The 18,838-nt window shown below is 36.9% G+C and overlaps 1 protein-coding gene across 1 annotated transcript in view; it reads right to left on the reverse strand.

Moving 5' to 3' along the window:
- DDX10 (DEAD-box helicase 10) overlaps positions 1–18,838 on the reverse strand; it is a 156,461-nt gene that overhangs the window by 40,656 nt on the left and 96,967 nt on the right. The window contains exons 14-16 of the mRNA XM_071434134.1: positions 16,871–16,984; positions 14,523–14,684; positions 464–520 (exon numbers count right to left, since the gene is read on the reverse strand). Of these exons, the coding sequence (XP_071290235.1) occupies positions 464–520; positions 14,523–14,684; positions 16,871–16,984 (333 nt within the window). The remainder of the gene's footprint in view (positions 1–463; positions 521–14,522; positions 14,685–16,870; positions 16,985–18,838) is intronic.

Consider the following 18,838-nt stretch of genomic DNA (forward strand, 5'->3'; position numbering starts at 1 on the left):
GGGTAATGAGGGGAAGGAATGAACTTCCATGTAAATACACGCTGTTTAAAAAGAAGTTCGGCAGCAAAAAGGTCGGAGCAAGATTTGGCGCACAAAAAAAAATAATTGCACTGCCTACAAATCATAAACATGACCCAAGTCAGAGAAAAAAATGGCATCAGTACTTCAGCTGAAATTGCTACTCACCTGATATAGATAATGAAGAGGATGAAATTCCTAAAGGCTTCCACACATTTTATGTATTTATACACACACAAACATATATTCATGCTTTATCGGAATCCTTCTATACCAAGTTATTACAACCACATCAGAGGAAGGGAGTGAGAAAAGACAAGCAAAGAGAAAATGCCCTTAAAGAGCAGTTAATCACAACACTGTTTATTAAAGAAAGGAATGAAATAATTTAAAAAGCATTTCAAACCTCAACCAGTAGCTTGATCAAAACAACAAAACCCCTTACCTGTGCATTCTTATTCCTGGCTTCTCTCCTTGCTGCTTTTTCTTTTAGCCTCTTCTCCTGAAATGAACAAGACATACAGTTTTAAAGCAAACTCCTGCACTGTTTTTATTTTTCTTTAATATTTTAAGATTAATGTTGAGCCATCTAGGTATTTTTAACGCACATGTTAGACTGGTGGTATTCACCCTACATGTTATTGAAAACAATAAATGAAAGATCTGAATGAAACACTATTCTTCTTGCTCTTAAAGGAAATCATAAAACTACAAGAATGGTCAAAGCTCATATTTTATCAAGACTTACTACTCTTAAAGGAATAATGCAGCTGAGTAATTTAACAGAGCTAGTATTTGTCTGTAAAATAAGGTAGTTAAAATGATACTAAGAGATCCAATTTTGCTTATTTCTCAGTGACTTAAAATGAAATAAAATCCACTTAAACTAAAATGAAAATTTTCCTAACTTCAAAACTGCTTAAGTAACTGGGAAGTGAAAGCTAAAATATCTTCTGCCTTTCATATGTCCATTACCAACAAACACTTTACAACAGCATTTGCTTAGTAATTGCATTGATTCAGAAACTGTAACAAAGCTCTCTTAACCAAAAAGATTCTTCTACAGGAAAATGACCTAAATGCAGATAAAACTCATCCAAAGCCACCTGCTAGATCTGTCAGCATACAGAAGAGCCCAAGATATTTAAATCAAATGACATTTATTGCTGCTTGTTTTACACCAACTAAAGTATTATCTCTATATTTATACTGTCAGGTCCTTGTAATTGAACATCCCTTAAATTCTTTATTTCATGAGGAAAAGACAGAAATTCAACTGAGAGCACATCCTCTAGAAAAGCACATGGTTCCCTCTTCTTATCTTAGTGATCCTGATGACATTGGTATTGAAACTCTTTTATGCTAGCATAAAAATGTTTCTGAAATACAACTCAGTTTCTCTGAGCAATACAGGCCACCCTGGCATCAGCACATTTAGACTCAAGCCCACATAAAAGGAGACATAAACATCAGTCCAGGGTCAGCACTTCAGCACAGAGAAGGCTGAATTGCAGTTACAAATCAGCTCACTCATGGGAGTAAGGAGAAAGCTACAGTTTCAGTAGTCCTGATGCCATTTCACCACAATGATGCTGCCAAAACATATTGGTAGGTATCACACAAAGTTGTTCAGAAAAGCAGAGTTTGACTGCAGGCATGGGAAAAAGAGAACACAGCCACCAAGATTTTCAAAGCTGGTGGATAAATTCAGGGCCTTTTGAGACATTTGCCAGGTATGTGCCATTTTCTAGTCTCCCAATTGCCCACACTATACAAGTGTTAGCTTATTTTCAAAGTCCCTTTCTGTCTAAGTCAACCTCTTCTCTCCAAATCAAAATGAAACAATTCCCCAATGCTTTGTGCAAAGCTGTCTGACTCAAACAGCTCAATACACTCAGGGTTACATACCAGGGCCTTTAATGCATGCTGTGAAACTAAAAAAAAAAACCAAAAAACACACTACTGCAGACACATACAACATAGCTGTCTTATTATTTAGGTGTGTTAAAGTATAAAAAAAATATAATTAAAAAAAGAAAAAAAAAATAAGAGAGAGAGAAAAAAAATTACATTTAAGGTCACAAGTGCATCATATGGGACAACAAAAGCCACCAGGACCAAGTAATGTCTGGTCTACATGCAGTTCCTCCAACGAAGTAGTCCTATGCATCATGGTCATAACATGATCATCCATATTACGATTCCCTCTCATCCAAGTCAAATTTATATAAGTTTCTGATCCTTTTTACTTATGCTTTTCTAATTATTCACTTAAGTTTTCCACTTCCTCCATCCCACATGGTTTAGCTGCACATTCTCCACTCTTTGGGGTAACCATTGGGGTTCTCGCATTTTTCTGCTAAAACTGTGGTAATATTCAAACTTAACCCCTAAAAAACAGAGAGGACATAGGTAGAAAGTAATACACCGTATGTTACAAAGCAGCTTTTGACTTGGACAGTTTAGAAAATTTTGGATAGAAAAATTCTGATGGAAAAATTCTATGGTGTATGAAATGTCAGTGTTTTAACTACAGCTACAGACTTGAACAAATATAGCAGCAAAGTTCCTGCTCAAGGGATTTACAACAGAGCCCTGAGAAGACAGCTATGAAAGCAGAAGACTGACATAAGGACACAGGAGAGGAGAACACAGGCAGCATTATAAACTGTTGTCTCTAAAGGACAGTGAAAACACAAAAAAATTCTAAAGTTAATAGGTCCAGAGACTGAAATAAGGAGCACAAGAGAAAAACAAGACAGAGAAGCAATCACCAGGAGATGCTGTCAAGACCTGTTGTTTTTCTTTTTCCCAAGCAGGGGGGAGAAAGGGTTTGGATCCCTGCCAGTGAAAAACAAAAGCAGATTTTGCAGAGGATGCATACATGCTGGCCCCGAGCTGGAGCTAGGAGTGCATTTCAGAAGCCAATGTCCTAATCAGGCTGCTTCTGCTGCTTGACACCAACACACTCTGAACAACACTGGCCACTCACAGGGTCACAGGATCATTCCAACTGGAAAGAACATCAGCAGGTCTCTCTGGTTCAACTTCCTGCTCACAGAAGAGTCAGCTCTGAGGTAAGGTCATGCTGCACAGGGCTTCATCCAGCCATGCCAAAATCCCAAGGCTGGAGACTGCACATCATCTCTGATCAGCCCATGCCACAGCCTGACTGTTCTCACACAGAAAAATTCCCCATAAATCCATGCTGAATCTCTTGTTTTCCTTATGGCCATTGCCAGAGGTTTTGGTCCATTTAATTTGTGACATATTAATTTACTAATCAGAACATTCACGTGAAAAGCCATGTAGAAATTTCAGTGTATTCTACAAATGTATTTACAAACAAGGTTCTGCTCTGACAAAAACATGTAACTCACTATACATCTAATTTCTACAAACCCTCACTGGCTAGTATTGTATTCTTTTCATTTAGTTTTTCATTAATAGTATTATACAGCTCAGAGATCTTCTTGGTCAGCTTTTTAAATTTACTGCAGATTATCTTTTTTTCTTCCCTCTTTCAAAGCTACTTTAAAAGGATGGTTATAACCTCAGTAATCAAAGGGATGAAAATTTTTAGTCATCAACATGTAATATGGCTAAATCACTTGGCTTTAAAGAGAGTCGCAAACCTTCTAACACTTTTTTTGCACTAGAACTGACAACAGAAACAGCTCTGCATAAAAGGAGCCCAAACCATGGATAAAGCTGTGTCTAATATGTGGAAGAAATGCTCACTGCTCTTAACCATGAAGCTAAGAAGTCTGACACTGGCTTCTTTTCACATTTAATCTCTCCTTCCTTCTACTGTTGGGTTTTAAAACAAAAACTCATCTCATTCTTAAAACTCCAACACACTTAAATAAATATTCTAACATTTACATTCCATGTTCTCAACCTGAGACAAAAAAATAATTAACTGTAGCACGGCAGCTCTCTCTAGCTGGTGAGGTCAGGAATATGTCAAAGACACATTAATAGAGAGCTTAAATCCCAAGTTTTTAGTTATAAAAAAATTAAGTCCAACAATTTTCAAAGTTCTTTCCTCCCAGAGGAAATCCCCTCCTCCTTGGACTCTCCTCTTTCTACACTTAGGATTTCATTTTACATTGTACAGAGGGTTTACTGCAATATAAAAAAATACAGTGTTTATTTCTGTTATTTCTATTATGAACAGCTTTGTTTCATGCAGTAATTTTTCTTTTAGCTTTTTTGAGACGTAGAAAATTTGTACAATAAAAGTCGCCTTTCTTTCTTTTAAAGAACTTATGCATAGGTCAGATTTACATTCAATAAATTCTTTTAGCTGGTGACAAGCTGCTGTTTTTCCACCCTAAAATTTCACTGACCTCTTATATTTCCTTACCTGAAGACAAATAAAAGTTTCACTCAACAAAACTAATGCATATTACAGCATATTTAGCTCTGAGAGCATTAAAAAGCCTGTGGCAAATCTATTTCCTGGAAAAATTTCATGCTCATCTGAGTCCTCTGAAGTCTTTTTATTTAAATACTCAAGAACTCCCTCAGGTTTTGATCCATCATTTTAACACCAGATTTTTAGTAACTATTCCTTTACATACTGATGCCATAATTTGGAGCTACCAACCCATTCTACTTAACAGCTGAGGTAATGGTCTACCACACAACAGATCTTCACAGGTGACCAAGTTCTGGAACAAATCACTCCATTGCCTGGAAAAATCTGGCTGTCATTTGTAAATACATGTTGGTCAATAGTGGAACCTTGTCTTGGTATCCAACTATCTTTTGTTATTTTAGTGGGACACAGCTAAATTCAGTCAGTTGTGCTGCAGAAAACACAGAGCTGTTCAAAAGTTCAGAGCAGTTCTCATACAGTGGCATTGCAATAGTCAAGAGCTGGTTTCCAGCAAAATTTTGAAGCACAAATGTGCTTGAAAACTGATTTAATAAACGTGTTTCCCACAGTTTTCTTCCCCAAGATTTCACACCAAGCTTGAATTGTTTCCATGCTCGTGGCTCATTGCTACATCTATATTGCTATGTAGCTTAATATTTCGCCTTACAGAAACTAGAAAACCATCTACATGCAAGCACTTCTCCAACTAACATTCCTAACAAACATTCCAAAACAAACTAACATTCCTAACTCAAACATTGAACTGCATAAACTTGTTAGTATTTCTTTGAATACTATTTTTAAAAAAAATCTGGAAATAACTAGTTTTGGTAGCTATTAAATAAATCTTAATACCTTCAGGAAAAAAAGCAAAACCGTTGTCATTGTTTTGTGTTTGTTTTGTTGTGAGTTCTTTTTTAATCTCAAAGTTTGGTTTTAGAAACCTATTAAATAATCTCTTTAAGCAACAAGCTATATAAACATAATGATGTAAGCCTCATCTGTAAAGCTGATGTTTATTTAAAGGCAGGAAAACTGAAACACCTAGTAATCACCAATTTAAGGCAACATAGAGTAGGCATCAAATGCATGTGAAAAACAGTATATGGACAATCTTAATCATTAAACAAGCACTGGAAAAACTCTTAGAGGCAGTGAAAAAAAGCATTCTCATTAAAAAGAAGAAAACAGAAGCTAGAAGAAACTGACCCTTAAAAGGACATTCTTGGAACAAAACCAACACAAGAAACCAATGGACAAAAATTAAAATGATTCCTTTCCCACTTAGACCTGAACACAGTGAGTAGGTTTTAACGATAGGGAATTTTTTCTAAAGCTTTTAAGTGAGTTAGTTTAAACATGTACATGGATGAGAGGCTGGCCATGAGCTGTCAGTGTGCTCCCACAGCCCAGAGAGCCAAACGTGTCCTGGGCTGCATCCAATGGTGGGCAGCAGGGCCAGGGAGGGGATTCTGCCCCTCTGCTCTGCTCAGAGCCCACCTGCAGGGCTGCACCAGCTCTGGGGCACCAGCACAGGGAGGACATGAATCTGTTGGAGCTGGTACAGAGGAGGTCAATGAAGGTGATCTGAGAGCTGGAAGACATTTCATATGAAGACAGGCTGAGAGAGTTCAGAGTATTCAGCCTGGAGAAGACTCTGGGAAGACCTAAATGTGGCCTTCCAGTCAGTCAGCTGGAAAAGAACTTTTTACAATGGCATGTACTGGGCAGGACAAGGGGTAAAGGCTTTAAATTGAAAGAGATTTAGATTAGTTTAGATTGAAGATTACAAAGAAATTGTTTACTGTGAGACTGGTGGGACTGAACCTACACATACACAAACACATAAGTGCAAGATAAAGGTAGCACTAATTCAAAATACAGCTACAACAGAATTACATGATGAATGAAGGTAGATAACTAACTAGTTAGTTAATGATTAAAAGTAATGTTTAAAGCTGTGAACTAAAATTTTAACAAAAAATCAATGGAAGTCACACTGCAAACCATGCTAGTATATTCCAGAGAAAAATAGAGGAAAATTTGCAATGGTGCCCTTCATCTCATTTTGTGGCTGCTTTAGCCTTTGAAGGGATGATGCCAGTGGAAAATTCAGTATCAATAGAGGTCACAGGTTCCTGAGCTGGCTTAATGCAGCCACCCATAAGGAAATACCCAGCTCAAACACCAGGAAAACCACAAAGCCCAGGCCTCCAGGAACACTGCAGCTGCAAAAGGCATGCCAAGGGGAACACAGAACTGCCACAGCATGGCTGCCTCCACACCTTTCTCCTTTGAGCCAGCCTTAGCCCAAGGCTGCTTTTACTGCTCGGCCTGGGGTTAGGGTTCTGCCTAGGGTTGGGTTCCAAAAACCACAGAGCCCAGGGCTTCTGAGAGAAGGCAGAGAAGCCCCTCACATATCTGTGCCTGCTCATGCAGGCACCCAGCAGCACTGGGATCCTCAGCAAGCAAAGGGTGCAGCTCCTGCCAGAAGCTGCAAGGGTACCTCACAGAGCCTTACACACAGAGGTCAGCATTTTGGGCTGTTGTTCTAGTACATCCTTCAGCAGGACAAGCAGCCTGGCATGGAAGCTCCCCTACAGCACTAGGGCTGGTAAAGGCCCACTTTAAGGTTATGCCTGAACTACTTCACCCTCTACCCACAGCTGTGTCCTCCTGGCATTCATCTGACTAGTTGTGTACACAAACCAGCTGGTTGGAGCCTGGTGCTAGGACTATCAAGGTTGTGGGCTCAATTGCCATATGGGCCATTCACTTCAGAGTTGGATTCAATAGTCCTTGTGGGTCCCTTTCAACTCAGAATATTCTGTCACCTGTGATCTCATTTTCTTATTTTTCACACCAATAAGATGAGGTCAAGAACACTGATTTTGCTGCAAGACTCTTAAAAAACATCCAAGAACACTTCAAGCTCTAAGTGTAGCCCATTCAGCTGTTGAAGTGAAAGATGAGCAAGCCCTTGCCTCCACTGGCACCACAGGGAGACCAGATGGATGCTGCAGCTAAGGCTGAAACAGGATGCTTGTCATCCCATTTCTCAGTGTCCATCACCCTTATCTTAATAGCTGTGCATCTGGAGCATAACAGCAGCACTGCCTGCACACAAAAGCTATGGAAGAGCTCAGACAGGCTTTCTAACAAAGTAATACTCCTTGATTTATTTTACACATCTCTCCATCTATACTCTTCCTTGCTGTTCAGCTGAGCACTCCTCTCAGCAGTAACCTCCTTCCCTTTATATTTTGCTCCTACACTGGCATACTCTTTATGTGAGAGAATTTTATCATTCTTACCCAGCACCACATTAAACCAACTGTACACATGGTAATCTGACAAATTCCACCTCAAAGTGCAGGACTATTCAGGTGCTTTATTTAGTAAAGAGCATAATCCTGCATGGCAATTTTTTTTTACTCCTTCAGATTACTTCCTTGGAAATATGATGCAACTTTCTTTTAGAATTAATCTAATGACCGATTTCAAACTAAAAATACTGTTTTTCATGGGAGCATTTATCTTCAACCATATTGAACAGTTTGTGTTATATAACATCTATTTTGTAAAATAAAAAAAATCCCTGTGGAGTCTTTTCCATTTCTTGAGCATGATATACGTTATTCAATGATTTATTACAACACACTACAACTTTTAGAATTATTTTATAAAACTAAAAACCAAGCATGTTTCAATCAAAACTACTCTGCCATCAACAGAAATCACTTGCAAAAGCAGGGAGGCAGAGCCTAGAGCTCCATTTGGAATGGGGCTGACAAAGGAAGGAATAAGTCCTAGGGACACATTGATGGTAGGGATACGCTGAATGTAGAAGTGCAGTTTGCAATGATAGCCTGTAACAACTGAGACAAAGACAAGAAGGAGAAAAAGTACTAAAGTGAATATGAAATACTCTAACCCTAATGAGCAGTAAGGCAGACAGTAGCAAAAGATGTGAACTCCTAAGTCACTGACAGATGAACACTTAAGGAACCGCACAAACACAATCTTGGGAAGATTCACACAAAACTTTGTAACTGGTAAGAAAAAGAGAAAACAGGTTATCTATATTTATCAGCCTCATGGGAAAGAGCAAATTTAAAATGGAGTATTTGAAAGGTACTATAAGACTGAGCAGAAAGACCAGTATGAGGAAAAACCCAAGGTCAGTGACTACTCAAGGGCCCTATGATGTAGGTATGAAATAAGACATATTTAGGATCCACTCTACTATTTAATGTGTTGGTGAGTGTGCTTCTCAATCAAAGGAGTGATGAGATCTTCTTAGTCCTGCTGGTGAACATCACCCCTTATCAGTCAACAAGAAGAAATAAGCTTGTGCTGCCTGTGCTGTGCATGTTTATATGAGTGCAGCCTCTCTTGTCTTTGTGGACATCCAGAGTGTGTCTTGTGTGTGTGTGTCCCTCTGTGCAATACATGTGCAGGGGGCTCGCTCTGCAGCCTGGAACAGCAGCAGGCTTCATCAAAAACACCTGCAGATGAAACTGCCTGAGTTCAAACCCAAGGGATTTGGGTCCCTTACCAGTCTGCAACCTCCCATTTTCAAAAATGAATTTTAATCAGAATTCAATATACTTTTTGTGAAAATGAAAGCTATTTATTTTATTATAGTCCCTACCTAAGTCTGGTAGAGAATTTTCTCTTTTAGCCTTGGAAACAGTTAATAGAGTAATAGTATTTGGGAGAGCAAACACACAAAGGGTGAAACATTGCAGTGTTTGCTCCTCATTAAAATTATGCACTATGCCACTACAAATGCATTTAGGGCGCAGGAGACAAACAGAAGAGAGGTACTCTGTTTCAATTTCTAAAATAATTCTCTATTTTCTACTGAACTAAGAACAGCATAAGCAAAACTTTGAGAACATACAGCCCTAAACATCAAGTGGTACAAATCAAAATCATTTCAGTGGCACAAGGGCCACAAAATATCTCCAGATTCCATAGAGCAACATCAGTATCCCAGGAAGATTGTGCAAGGAATCTCAAAAATACAAAGGATATATTATATTTAAAGTACAGACTTGTGGTACAGTGCAGTACCTTCTGAAAGATCCCCCGTCAGCTGCAGTCTAACTGAGTCTTCTCTCTATAAATATAGTTTTTAAGGTCTTCCAGGGAGGTACAGAACTACTGCATCTTGCAGTATCAGACCCCTGAAGACAGTCTTAGCTTGATTTCTACTAATACTGCCCAAATAAAATTATATTTTAAAAAATATTCTAGCCTTCTTCTCACACCGATCATTCAAAATTCACAGACTATCTTACTGGTGGGAAAGAGAGGTAAGAAATAAGGCTCCTATTCATCTCTCCTTCATCGCCAACAGGCATTTTTCTGAGCTTGAGTTAGTACAGGGAAAGAGAGGTTATTAAGAAGTGAGATGAATCCCCCTCTGCCACTATTTTCCTCCTAACAACACTGCATTTTCAGTTGAAAACTTGAAAAATGGAGTGCCAAAACATGTTCTGAATAGTTTATTCACTTTTCCTTTATTGCTGTTTATAACGTTATACACATTTCAAATGGCTTTCATTAAACAGCCATTAATGCAGAATTCTTTTCACATCATCTTGATCAGTGTTACTGTCCTTCCCTTGTGCTCAACCACTAAAACTTACTTAGCTTCCAAGTCTTCAGTAAGCATTAATTACATTACAATTATACCTCAGAGTTTTATTTACTTCTATCCATCTGATTTTCAGTTCTTCCATATTTGCAGAGCAAGGAGAGGATAATAAAATGTGAGACTCATGAAGGAAACCTAATTATAGTGTAGATGCTTTGCAAGTTGCCACAAGCCTTAAGGCGCTGCAACACACAACTCTTCTAATCCAAGCATCTCATGAATGCATCAAAACATTTTTCTGATCATACAGGAAACTGTGCTCATTTAAATTACATTCACAAATGGATTTAAAAGCAATGGCCTGTGGATACTTCTGAATAGTTTTGTTCTTCATCAGAAACAGCTTTGCAAGGAAAGTTCGTAATAAGCTTATGTGCCGTGTTCCCTTAGAAAAAAAAAAAAAGCTATTTTAGAGATGTTTTGATTTCAAGAAGTTAACTTTTTTTCCCAGAGATCTCTAATCTTCAAGATTATACTGCAGAAACCTTAAGAAAGGGATTCTCAATTGAAGATGACCTATAAAATTACAAGCTTAATGAAAACACTGCTTTTTCTACATCCACTCATTATCTAAATCAAAAACTGAACCCACCTATTGATAAAAAACCCAGATCAAATAACATCTGCATTTATAGCCTTCTGTAAATTGTTTTGTTATTATAAGTCACCATTTCAAAGCCAATGTAGAGACTTATTAACACACATTCAGCTTGAGGGGACTTTATGATTATATGTAAATAACCAAGTATCGGACTGCTACATTTGATTAATTAGAAAGAAAATGCATTTGTCTCTAGTGGTCTGCTAATCTTGATAACTTTAATAGATTTAGCATGTTTCAAAACTTGATTTAAAGGGAAAAAAAAAACAACTGCCACACACACAACACACACACACCAGGAAACTACACCAGGTATCAGCTGCAGTAGGGAAGAAAAGGAATTAAGAAGAGGAAATATGAATTAAGATATATTTGAAACTTGATGTAAGTGAAGGAACAGAAAAGTTAAGTTGATGAAAATGTTAACCAAAAGCAGAAAGGAAAGATTCAGCCATAGCTTTTTCAAAAAGCTAGGAAAAAGAGCTGTAGGAGAATTCAGCGGCCAAGCCAGAAAACCAAGAAACAAAGTTGTCACATCTGATATTGGAACATGTCAAATGGACAAAGATCTTCAGCAGTCTGCTTGCAGGAAGGAAATTTAAACAAAGATAGGAATTAAATAATTAGCATTACTGCAGAAAGGACAGGTCAGATAACAAAGTTCATGTTATGACATGATGTATTTTGGCTCACAGTGAAGCAGAGAGGATTTAAAAAGAAGCAACGACAGTCACAAGTGATGGATTTAGAACTTTGTATAAAGGGTTCTGCTGAGTGCCAGCAAAGGGATATATAAGATGGGATTAAAGTATGTGACTTTAAAAAGCTCCTCTTTCAATGACACAAGAAAGGGCACTAAGACATATGCACTTACACAAAATCCAAAGTCATGAAAATAAAGTCTCCTAGTCTTTTTACTGCTCTCACATCCTTTACTGGTAACACACTTGAATATTTATCTTTTAGGTTTCACCCTCTCGCTCCAAATGAGGGCAAGAAATAACTTAGACCACTTGCCTGTCAGGCTTACATAAACAACCAAACTTTTAATAAGAAATTCAGACAATCATCAGGTACCTGATCAGGCTTCCACAGCATAGTCATGATACAGACTTGCATAGTTCTTCTTCTTTCATATCACTGAGATGTAAGCCAAAGATTCAGACTCAACTAGTATCTGCTGCTGAGCAATTATCTTTTGGGAAGGGAAACCTTATGAGGTGGGAGAATTTTTAAATACCATTGGGAAGTCACTGTGAAAATGGCCATGTAGCTCGCTTTTATCATGAGGCACTTCAAATTTTCCCCTGGCATTCTTTCGTTAATGAAGGATAAATGACTTGCCCATTAACAACACAATAAATTCCAAAAATATCAGTGAAAAAACAATGACTGAAATGGCTAAAATGATTTTTATCTATGACACTTACCCATGATTTCTGAATTATGCCACAGAACCTCCCCCTACAGTGTGAATTTTAAAAATTACACATTTTCTGGTAATGAAAAAATTGAGTAGTATCTTCTCTACCTAGTAACTATGTAGCTTCTTCATGAATCACTGGAAGAAGGCATCTTCTGGTCACAGGACCAGTTAAAGATGATCCAAAAAGAAAGAGGTATGACTGTCTCTCCTTGGATGAGACAAAAGAGCAGGGCTTAGCATATTTTCCCTTTAATTACTACTACAGCTGTTTCCTAAGCAGCAACAGTTGACAGTCAAGAATCCCAAACATAAATGGATGACTCAGTAATAAGGAGGAGCAAGAGAATCAATCTGTATGTCAGCCTTACCTTATATAACCTGTATTAATTAATACATGAAATGAATTGGTATCCTGAATGCCTTTTGTAGTGGGGAGAGAGATTAATCTTTAACCACAAAGGTTAGTGAGACAATGGGATGGCAAATGAGGTTCTACCAGAGTAACACCCATCACCTTCATGTCCTTTCTTTGCAAGTTTCATCTTATTTAAATAATTCTAAACTATTATAAGACTATTCCAAAAATTAAATGGCAATCAGGTAACTGAATAATTCATTATGTACAGAGAATTTACATATTATGTATTTTTCACCTCAAACTGTAAAGTTTCAAATAAAAAATCGGAACAATGTCAGATGTGTGTCAGTCATGCAATGACTGAATGGCAACCCTTAATACTAGACAATCATTTCACAGGATGTCAAACAGAAGTCGTCTTCTTTTTTTTTTTAAATCTATTTCCTTCCTTTTATATACTATCATTTATTTATTTTATTTCATTTCATAAAGGATAATAGGTGGAGTGTGAAAAATACTCATGCACTAATCTGCAAGAAGCTTCACATATGACACTTTCTATAATTAAAAAAAACCCAATGACATTGATGTGACCAGTCTGGTAATTTTGTCTGTCTCAGTTTTGAAAAGAGGCATTCTCTTTTCATAGTATCTCCACAGTTTAAGTATTTTTCTTCAATGCAGGGAAATATGTGGTCAACATCATTTGTTCCCCTCAGCACTATAACAATGAAACTGTGCTAACAGACCAAGAGATGAAGTATTTTATCACTGAAGTCTGATGCCAAAACTACACTCAAAGTCTATGAATCTGCTAGTGAATAAGAGATTGACTGCAAAGTCATAGAATCAGTCTCTCCTTCCCTGTTCATTAAGTGCATCCTTGAAATCTGATAGCATTGTTTTCTGTAAACTACTATTATTTCACTTAGAGCACAGCAAACATGGTTTCTTTTCACCTCCTATCAACTGGAACCCTTTGCTAAAAATGATGTGAGTTTTTTTGTATTTGTCAAATGACTGCAACAGGACTAGAGGAGCAGACTCAAATTAAATGTGTGAAGTACACTTTGACATTAGCTAGGATACTTCATAGCCAAAACATGACTTGAAACTTTCACAAATTCCTTCCAAATGATTTTGTTCCAACTCAAACACTCACAAACACTGGAGGATCTTGCACTAACTACTTACAATCAGTGGAAAGTCAAACTAAATTAAGTCAGCATTTACAGAACAGGACAATAAAACAACACTTTCTAACACTTTGGAAATGTGAAGCTTTGAGTAGAAATCAGGCCTTTAACAACAAACACATAGTTGTGGAATCTTACAAGTATCCATTATCTGGAGAATGCCATACCCATCTGGCAATCACTAAGAGAATGACCCCTGAGCTCAAAGACACAGCTGTGTTCTACATGACAGGTACACAGCAAGGTCAGAAAACCCTGCTTTGGTCCGTAACAAATAATAGAGAAGTAGGCGGAAAACTTGTGGTCTGCAACTTTTAAAGGTTTTTAAACACCAGAGAGAAGCCAGACTGCAGATAGTGATCTTTTCAAGTCACAGCCAAAATCATATCATGTAGTTTGAGTAATTCATTAAGTAAATTCTGATAGCCCTAAGCACACTAACACAAAAAGTTAACACTTTGGCCTAGCTGAAATGTGACACTAAATGTTGAGCAAATGGTAGTCTGAAGACACTTCAGAGATACTCTTTCACTGCCAGCAGGTTTTAGAGCATATATGCCTAATAATACTTTCTTTTGGTGAAACAAACCTTTCTAGTGAACACTGCTTAAAAAAAAGATACTCCTAAATTCACCAAACTTTAAAGTTGTAAATAAAATTCCACTGTTACCAACACTTAATGCTGAATAAGGCTTTGTGCTATCCAGCTATTAAAGAAGTTTTCCTGTGAGCAGTGTAGTCCTGAAGAAAACTGAAGAACTTAAATGAACTTGTACTACACTTATTTCACAATGTATTTAAGTATTTTTCCTCACTGAGCAATCCACAGCACAGTACTTCTGTACTTCAGTAATTGAGGTAGAAATCAACTTACCCTATGTTTTTCCTTTACTTTCTTCCTATATTCTTCTTTGTCAAATTTGTCTTCTTCACGCAGGATTTCTTTGGCTTTATCTAAGTTGATACCACTGGCATCATCTTCCTCATCTGCTTGTGCTAAATTGGATTTCTGCACAGGTGGCCACTGCTGCACTAACTGAATTAGAGATGCCAGCAAGAAAAATAATGGTTAGAATCATTTTTTCCACATCACGCTTTTGGTGTCTTAAATATTCCAATACATTATTTTTTCACACCAAATAAAAAAAGTCATCTGCAAAGGAAACAAATTAATAAACCTTATTTAACACCACACTCAGTTTAAATTTATTATTTTAAAGTGTCTTCATTAGCTCACATTATTGTTTAGTGAACTCACTTCAATCTCTTCCCTTATTTTGTCCTCTTTCCTGATTAGAACAAGTAATTTCTAATCCTGCTACTCATTTGGGGAGAAAAAACTACTTGCTCTCAAGAATGACTCTCTGAAAAAAATGTCAGTAAATCTAAACAGTACCTTTCATGTAAACAATCAACATTCCAACATATTAACCAAGACAAAAATTAGACAAACCTTTATTCCAGAATACAAAAAAACCAAAAACTAAAAAAAACCATGACTGCAGGCTCATGTTTTGAGGGGAGCAAGGAGAACAGACATGGAAGGGTTTTTTGATTATTGTACTAAGACTGTATTGGAAATGTTTGATGACTCATGCTGATGAAATGTTTGATGGATGACACACTGAACACATCCAGCTTCCCCTAAATATCTGAAACTCTGAATTCAAGACAAAGACTAAATATTCACTAAAAAATATCCCCATCTATCTTATGACCTAGTAGCTTATACCTCAGGGTATGAGCACAAACCTTCAAGGGAAAGTCTTTGCAAAATCATTCTTGCTCATGGATTGGTAGAGTACTAACTCTTGAAAGGAAAGTACATGGCAGAAAATAGAGAATGCAAAACCAAACACATTTAGGACTCCCTAATGCACACTGGCTGTTTATTTAATAGGTACAGATAAATCCAACCCATTGTTTCATATCCTTTTGTAAAATTGAGTTTGTGCAGTTGTATTTTCTAGAAAGATACATTTTTAGAGGACCTAATCAAAGAGAAGCATGTGGAATAGAACAGTAACATTTCAATGCACAATTTTACACAGCTCAGGGAGGAAAAAAAGCAAGAACATCCACAGATGCAAATTTTCTGTTTCCTTAAATGTCACCCCTTTTCTATTGTACTGCTTTTCAAACTACAATCTTTGTGATTGTTTTTCTCTCAATTCTTCCTCCTTTTTGCTTCATTGCATAGATACCTAAAACATTTGCATATGAATTTTAAGTTGACACAATAGCTTGTGAATATCTAAAAATATCTGACATTGTTTTCAGTCAATGGGGCAACCTCTAAAACCTTTTACATTCCGCCTAATGTTAGTAATTATGCATATGGCTACACTCCCTTCACCTCCAATATAAAATGCTTTATTTTGTCAGAAAAAAAGCAAATTGTATACTTGTAAATGTGACCTCTCTTTATGCCTTACTGAAATTATTATAAAGAGGGGAAAAAACCCACCCTACTTTTATCTTACTGCTGGAAATGGAAGAAACAACATGCACAGCATCTGAAGCTGTGAAATCAAATTACAGAAAAGATCATGGAATGTGGACACTTGCTAGTGAGGTTATTTCCACAGGGAAACCCTAGAGTGACTAGCATCCACAACAGTTCCTTTCAGTATAAAGTCTATTGCTCTACTAAAAGAATAAATCAAATAACCGGCAAATTTCCAAGCACTGCTATGCCAGCACCAGAAAGCCAAAATTTGGTACTTCCTTAGCTTTTCTAACAAAACTTTTTATCTAGAAATAGTGAATACTGGGAAGAAAACCAGGGTCTTCTTTCAATTCCAGTACATTAACTCAAGAGTTGGGGGAGCTTTAGCAAACAGCTACAGGAAAATTGTTTTACATTTCTGTGAGATAAAAATCCAAGCTCTTGATTCCACCTGAAATTGAAGATAACAGGGAGAAAAGAGATACAGTTCTGTATATCCACTTACAGCTCTCATACAAGTATCTTACACATACAAAGATGAAAAGAGGTCAGTGCTCAACATTTCTCTTTTTCTCCCTGGAACTGAATTCTAAATGGAAGCCGAACTCTTTTGCAAAAGGTAAGCCAATTACAAATACCACACATTTTTTAGAAGTGTGTCTTTTTATACAGATATAAAGTACATTTTTGACTTTATAGAAACTACAATTAGAATATAGAAATATAGAAACTTCAATTCCCACCAAAATACAATTACTTTTAAGTGAACTTACCTCTCCATCTTCAGTAAAAACTATTTTTGTGTTAACTTTAAATTTCTTCTTCAAGATTTTTTTGGCTTCTTGGGTCTTAGTTGCTTTTTTCTTCATCTTTAATTTTGACGTGGTCTGCATAAAAGACAGTAAGGTTTCTTATGAGTTTTTTACTAGTCATAGAGTATACACTTCAAACTTTCTTAAAAGCAATTAGATGTACGAAAATTTAATTCCTAAAACATGAGTAAGAATCATTTCCAGTAAAAATCAGCCCGCAAACCTTTTCATAAAAGCACTTTAAGCAGGATGCATCATCAGAAATTCATTTACTCTAATAAAAATTTAGCATAATTTTAATCCTGCCAGTGCCAGGACACCTGGCTCATTCAAATCTCACTAACCTTTTAAAGACAAGGACACCAGATTCACCAGCTTATGCTGTTAGCAAGCCTCATCAGACAAGAAATACAGTATAACTGACTTGAAGCCAGTAACTACAACTGATCAGAGACCAATTTCATCTCACTTGTCATCACACTGTCCCAGGCACCACAGTAAACCAGTCTGAGCTATGTGTGTGTCAATGAATGCCACAAGTGGCCATGCAAGAATACTGCTACTTCATAACTTTTGTCTCTTGCAGAACATTCAGAAGGTGTTTAGAATTGAATACCATTTAAATATCATGAAAGTTACTAGCATCATAAAAGAAAGTAGGGGGGAAAAGTGATGAAGACTCCAGAGCAACTAATGAATGAATCCACAGAAATAGTGAAATCCACAGATGGCCTATCTATGTTTCCCCAAGGCACTCATCTAGTGGCAACATCAAGGAACTAAAGAATGTGGAGATTCACCACTCCCAACTCTTCTTCCCAGAAATCTCCTTTCAAGAAAAAAGCCTGAATGTGTTCTAACATCTACCAGGGCACAATACACAGAGGACATTTTAAGCAGTAACTGACATTACAAAACTATTTTATAGCAAAAATATTCTGAAGGAATGTGTGGAGACTCCATAGGAGAAGGCCCACAACTCATTCATCAACCCATTAAGACTGCAATCTCTCCACTACTCAGAAGAAAAGTGCCTGAAAAACAGTCACTAAACTGTCTCAACTTCTAATAAATAACAGAAAGCAGTCAAAGCAACAAGAAAGAAAAAGAAAAAACTGAACTTTTTCTCACTTTCATTTTGGTCATATTAATCAGTTTCCAGTTCTATACAAAATCTACTATATAAAGAAGCAAAAAAACATTAACTCAGAAAGTCACTGTCATTATGGTCAGCACACTAATGCACTGAAATATGAACTATAAAAGAGAAAAATTACAGTCCTTCTAACAGGAAAAATGGCTTGTGACAGCTACTGCCTGTGATATCAAATAATGACCATATCTATTATAGAAAATAGTAACAGTAGCAGCACTTTTGTCCTCAGCACTGTCAAATGATTTTTGCTGCACTGTGCAGCTACCACAGGTTAGGTACATCTGTAACAGCTCAGAAAGCTGTGTTCATTACTGCTGCTTACCCTACAAACAAATTGTTTCAGAAGCTGCATTAGCACAAAACCCTCACCTCAAAATACAAACTACTTAGTAGAACAACAGGAGCTGTCCAGAGAAATAATTTAAAGAGAGATGTAATTCAAGGTGGTGGGACAATACTATTCACTACCACAGCATTTTCTTTCAGCAGCTGCTTTTGGCTTTCTTTTTTTAATAAATAATCCTTTATTTCTGCACTACCAGTATTATTGATACCAGCAAAATATGCTACTATAAAAAAAATTACTGTAAGATTGAAATTGGTACAGCAGTATTTTGCAAAATTGTATTTAACTGTGAATTTCAGCTGTTTACATTTCTTAAAAAGGGTTTTCCCAGCTAAGGAGCACAAATACCCAATGAGCTGTCTTTACATGCACAAGTGGGCAACGTTTCCAGTTGTACCTTGTCCCCCCCTCCTTCCTCTGAGTTTGA

The sequence above is a fragment of the Agelaius tricolor genome, unplaced genomic scaffold (genome assembly GCF_023055355.1).
Source record: "Agelaius tricolor isolate 1412-34295 unplaced genomic scaffold, bAgeTri1.0.p SCAF_9, whole genome shotgun sequence".
Lineage (NCBI taxonomy): Eukaryota > Metazoa > Chordata > Aves > Passeriformes > Icteridae > Agelaius > Agelaius tricolor.